Source organism: Penaeus japonicus, unplaced genomic scaffold, assembly GCF_977035675.1.
Source record: "Penaeus japonicus unplaced genomic scaffold, GWHDUDI00000001_assembly GWHDUDI00000021, whole genome shotgun sequence".
NCBI classification, from domain to species: domain Eukaryota; kingdom Metazoa; phylum Arthropoda; class Malacostraca; order Decapoda; family Penaeidae; genus Penaeus; species Penaeus japonicus.
In genome coordinates this window covers 27,476,524-27,481,523 of record NW_028234423.1, presented here as the reverse complement: position 1 = coordinate 27,481,523, position 5,000 = coordinate 27,476,524, and the positions used below count along the sequence as shown (strand labels likewise).

General features: G+C 40.0%; 1 protein-coding gene across 10 annotated transcripts in view; it reads left to right on the top strand.

The window, feature by feature from the left end:
- LOC122253565 (small G protein signaling modulator 1) overlaps positions 1-5,000 on the top strand; it is a 180,195-nt gene that overhangs the window by 147,241 nt on the left and 27,954 nt on the right. For 7 of the 10 annotated variants that reach the window (XM_086548941.1, XM_086548949.1, XM_086548940.1 and 4 more), the window contains exon 8: positions 433-459. The exons of the other annotated variants lie outside the window; for them this stretch is intronic. In XM_086548941.1, coding sequence (XP_086405067.1) covers positions 433-459 — 27 coding nt within the window. The remainder of the gene's footprint in view (positions 1-432; positions 460-5,000) is intronic. 10 annotated transcript variants of the gene reach the window in all.

Genomic DNA, 5,000 nt, shown 5'->3' with positions numbered 1-5,000 from the left:
GAATAAAACAAAAGCGAAAAAAAATGAAAAGAAAAGAAAGGAAAAGCGAATGAGACAGACTCGGCGACCGGTGTACTGCGCGGGAAAAACGGTATTGTTATCCCGAGGAAACAACAGAAGCCGCAGACCACAAGACAATAATGAATATTTTGCCTTCAAAAAGTAAATAAATACACATAGTGTGTATTTCATCCACGAAAAATATGTGAATCTTTCTTTCGCTCTCTCTTTTTCCTGCATTGTTTTATTTTTAAAACATGATATAAACTCGTACATTCGCCTTTTTCACTCATTTTTTTTAATCATCCATTTAACCAGGGGATTCCAAAGCCATTGTTTTCCACTTATTAACTAATTGTTTACGATGTGTTAGGTTTACTTTTTCTGTTGTTGTTATTTCCATTTTTTTTTCTTTACCTGGCCATCTGGAAGGACGCGACACAAGGAGGGAAATCCAAAGTAAGTTCCGAAGGATTTTATTTGTGCAAATCACTGGCACGAATTCGTATATTCTGTTTATTTATTGTTGTTGTTGTTTATTATCGATTTCGTTGTTGTTGTTATTATTATGATAATTGTCATTGGTGCTATTGTTCATATTGTCCGTGTTTTTATTGGTATTATTATTGTTATTATTATTACCGTTAACATTGTTTGTACCATTCTTACTCTTTATTATTGTCGTTCTCGTTGTTATTGCAATTGTTATTGTTATAATCACTATCATTATTTCAATTCACAATATTTCTCTGTTAAAAAGTCTGCACTTACCACACCAACCTCTCGTATTCGGTTGGGGTTTTCCTAATCATTATAATTCGTATTATTTCCATCTTTTCCCCGTGTTCATTCTTTCAGTCTTTTTCCTCCTTCTTTTTCCGACTTTCGCCTCAGATTCCCCATATTCAGTAATTGCAGAAGTTCTTCTTTGTTCACTCTGTTCTCTAAGTATCTCTTTTGTCTTATTGACTCACGTAAATGGGAGGTGGCGTGGGGCTGGCGCCTTGCCCTTCATTCATTGGAAAAGCTGGTAAGGAAAGAAGAGGAGGAAATGGAGGTTCATGTCAATAGTTTTATGTGTGTATATATATATATATATATATATATATATATATATATATATATATATATATATATATATATATATATGTGTGTGTGTGTGTGTGTGTGTGTGTGTGTGTGTGTGTGTGTGTGTGTGTGTGTGTGTGTGTGTGTGTGTGTGTGTGTGTGTGTGTGTACATACATACATATATACATACATACATACATACATGCATATATACATACATATACATATATATGTGTGTGTATATATTTATGAATATATATATATATATATATATATATATATATATATATATATATATAGAGAGAGAGAGAGAGAGAGAGAGAGAGAGAGAGAGAGAGAGAGAGAGAGAGAGAGAGAGAGAGGGAGGTGTTTGTATGCATTTATGTAATATTACCACGTCCATCACTTTTTGATTTTCTGTTTTCCAAGAAGTACGATGACGGATATGCCTTTTGAATAATGCCCTGTCAGCATCGGGTATAAAAGAATATGCGCATTTATTCAAACTCTTGCTTTTTACTATTCGCACGTCAGTTATATAAGACGAAGCAAATAAATTGAAATGTTGCTATTTATAGTTGTATCACGCCGTAAATCATGATAAAAATGCTGAGAACGCTTTATGAAAATAGATGCTTTAACAACTACTTGAGTGTGCTTGTGCATGTGCGAGCACGGATTATCATACTAATATAGTTTACTTCGGAAAGCTGTTGTTGTATAAGTAAGATGCCCTTTTTTATTTTTATTTTTTTAACCTTTGTGGTTAGATGGTTACTACAGTAAGGTACAATTGCCATGAAATATTTGTTTTTATTACATTTTGGCTCACAGGTTTTGGCACGAATTTAATTTGCACTTAGTTTAATTATGGAGTTGTTTCTGGCGGATATTGAGATGTTATGGCAAACTTCGGCAATGTTACTCCGATCAAACTCCGATCACGATCTGCCGGATCTCTTGTAGGGCGGGGTGGCGGGGGGGGGGGGTCCTCGTGTAATAGGTAAAGCTCTTTTTCTCGGTATTTTTTATGTGATTGTTTTAGAGATGGACGAATGCTACAGTGGGGATGCTTATTCACTGATAGCTCTTGTGAAGGTTGGCTGTATATCGGAATGAAATCTTCCAGGAAGGTATCATTTTTGTATTATTATTATTATTATTATTATTATTGATGATTTTTCGTTTTAATTATCTAGTTATTGGTGCTTGCAAACAATTTTCGATCTACACCGATAACCATACCTGAAAGAGTCACCTAAACAGGCACAACTTCACGGGTTCTTGTCTGTTTCAAGGGTTCTGTTTTTTTTTCTTTCTTTCTTTTTAGATAAACTCTATTTGATTTGAATTTTGTTACCATCCATTTCTTGGTACTTGGCTTCTTTTAGGTCACTGGCGGGCAACCCTTTGTGAGAGGTGATCTGCTAATGCGATCCACCACCCGAATGGTTCACTTGCAACACCTTTTTAGTGTTATTACACGTCCTCCATTCATTAAAAGATATGCTATGCTTTCATAATCAATTCACAGAGCAGTTCATTGGCCCGAACCATGCAAATGGCTATGGTCGATGCCTTCTTTTTCTTCTTCTTCTTCTTCTTCTTCTTCTTCTTCTTCTTCTTCTTCTTCTTCTTCTTCTTCTTCTTCTTCTTCTTCTTCTTCTTCTTCTTCTTCTTCTTGATCACACAGCCTATGACAATCTGCTCTCTACTGTCTAACTGTGGCTTGGAGGTCAGAGAGAGAGAGAGAGAAAACAAAATTACGATCTCATGAATGTTAATGCTAATAGCCTGTGGACACAGATTAGGACCAGAAGCAGACAACATCCGTTTCACTGTTGGCGGTAATTTTCACAATTCCGTGGCAATTATTCTCTTGATTATATATCACGGGGTTTTTCTGTATAGATATAGTCAAGTGTAGACTTTGTCGCATTAGTCTTTATTTTTTTTGTCAGAATAAAGACATTGATCTTGTTGGTGACCCATGCTTGAACTACTGATTTCATGAGGCAGCCATATGACTCATTATGTTTCAGGGTATTCAGTAGGTAGACTGATCGAAGTTATACTATTGCTTGGAACTTTGTCTTTGATGCGAGTGGCAGTCTCGCCACCATTTCCTCTTTATGAATACATATTTCTGTTTGACCAGGATTACCAAGTGCATGACAAATGCCAGGAAATGTGTTGGATCCTTTTCGCCAGATATCCCGCTCGTTTGACCATGAGCCTTCCTACTTGGTTATTGTTTCAGAAGATCTTCACTAACTTCTGGTTTCGAAAACGCGTCGGCTTTGAGTCCCTTAACTTTCGCTGAAACTGAAGCTTGCATAGTACGAGCGAATCTCTTCTTTTTTTGTTGTTGTTGTTGTGCATGCCTTTACGTCGTCCATCTCGGGGAAGTTAACGAGCAACTGGTTTCCGATATCCGCCTCCTCTGTGCTCGTGGTGGGGCTATGCTATCGATAATGCCTCTGGTCTTGGCGCATCGCATCTTCGTTTCCATTTTGTTATGTTATAGTGGGCTATACGTTCCCTGTCTCGCTATGCATTACTGTTATTTATCGCAATGTTTGGTTCAGTCCAGTGAGATATGCAAAAACATGCTTCGTGTACATGTAGTCCTGCTTGGTTCAGCTCCTTTAATCTGCCTCTACTGATTATCATTACTGAATGCTTACCGTGGCGGCTTGATTGCCTGCAGGCGCCCCAGCGTCCATGGGTTAAATGACAGGCATAATCTTCTCATCTGCCCAGCGGCGGTGGTCGGCGGCCCTCGTCTGAGAAAGCGTCTGTGCTCACGCTCCTACAAGTAGCTCAGCTCCTGCAAGTAGTTCAGCTCCTGCAAGTAGTTCAGCTAGGTGGCGTCCGGCATCGCAGCGGGTGCCATGGTGCCACATGCATGCTGGGGAACACCACCGGATACGCCGTGATATTTTGCATCATTCCGCCGGTGGTTTGGTGCAGCTGGCGTAGGAGGAACTGTATCTTCTCCCTTATCGTTTTCTCGCCTGTTATTCCAGTTGTTCCTCCTCTTGCTATTCCTGATGTGATACGCGAGTGGGCGTTATCGGTGTTTCTTTGTCGTTCTTCTTCCCTGCGACTGACGAGGGTGTGGTTCTTCCAAGGTGGGTGTTGATGCATGACACCAGCTGAGGAGAAATGCGCCTGTTACTCGTATCAGCATTGTCACGAGTCCGCCTTCGCTGCGACGGCATAAATCTGGCTGGTGGTAACGTAGTGTTCCGATGCAGCTGGGTCAATGTTGCATGACCTGGGGAGGAGGGCGATTTCTCGCGCTGTGTCTCAACAGGTGTAGGAGTTGTGATGGGAGGTATTTCAGTGTTCGGCCAGAGGTCCATACGGAGGTTCACTAGGATGGTTGGGTGGGACTGGATGCGCAAGAGCTCAGGAGATGTGGCGCTCATGTATTGTATGAAGTAAGGGGAATAGGAGCAAAGAAAAGGCAGTAGAAGAGAAGAAATTAAAAAAAGAATGGTAGCAGGATGTGTTCTGGGAGGGAATAAGACAGTTGGAGGGGAATGGAGAGCAAAATTTATCAGGTGCTTAACTAAGGCAGTCAAACCTACTTGACTAATTCCTAATTTGCAAATAGTTTATCGGGGACTGTTTATTGATTAATAAGCGTTTCCCTCGTTAAGCGTATTTGTTTTGAAGGACGTTAAGAGGGCCTTCGGACGCAGAATTGGCTGGTGCTGTACGTGTGTTTGAGTTGCAATGGGTCCCAGTTTGTTGAAGGAGGCGATTCGTATTTGTTGCGAAAATGATGATTTCATTCTCTAATAGATCGTCTAACATGGGATTCATAGTCTAACATAGAGCAGTTCAGTAACGTTAGTCTACGCCTTGGCAGTGTCCTCGGGATGATGAAGTTTTCTAAGTTGTCCACGAAGTAACATCCTAA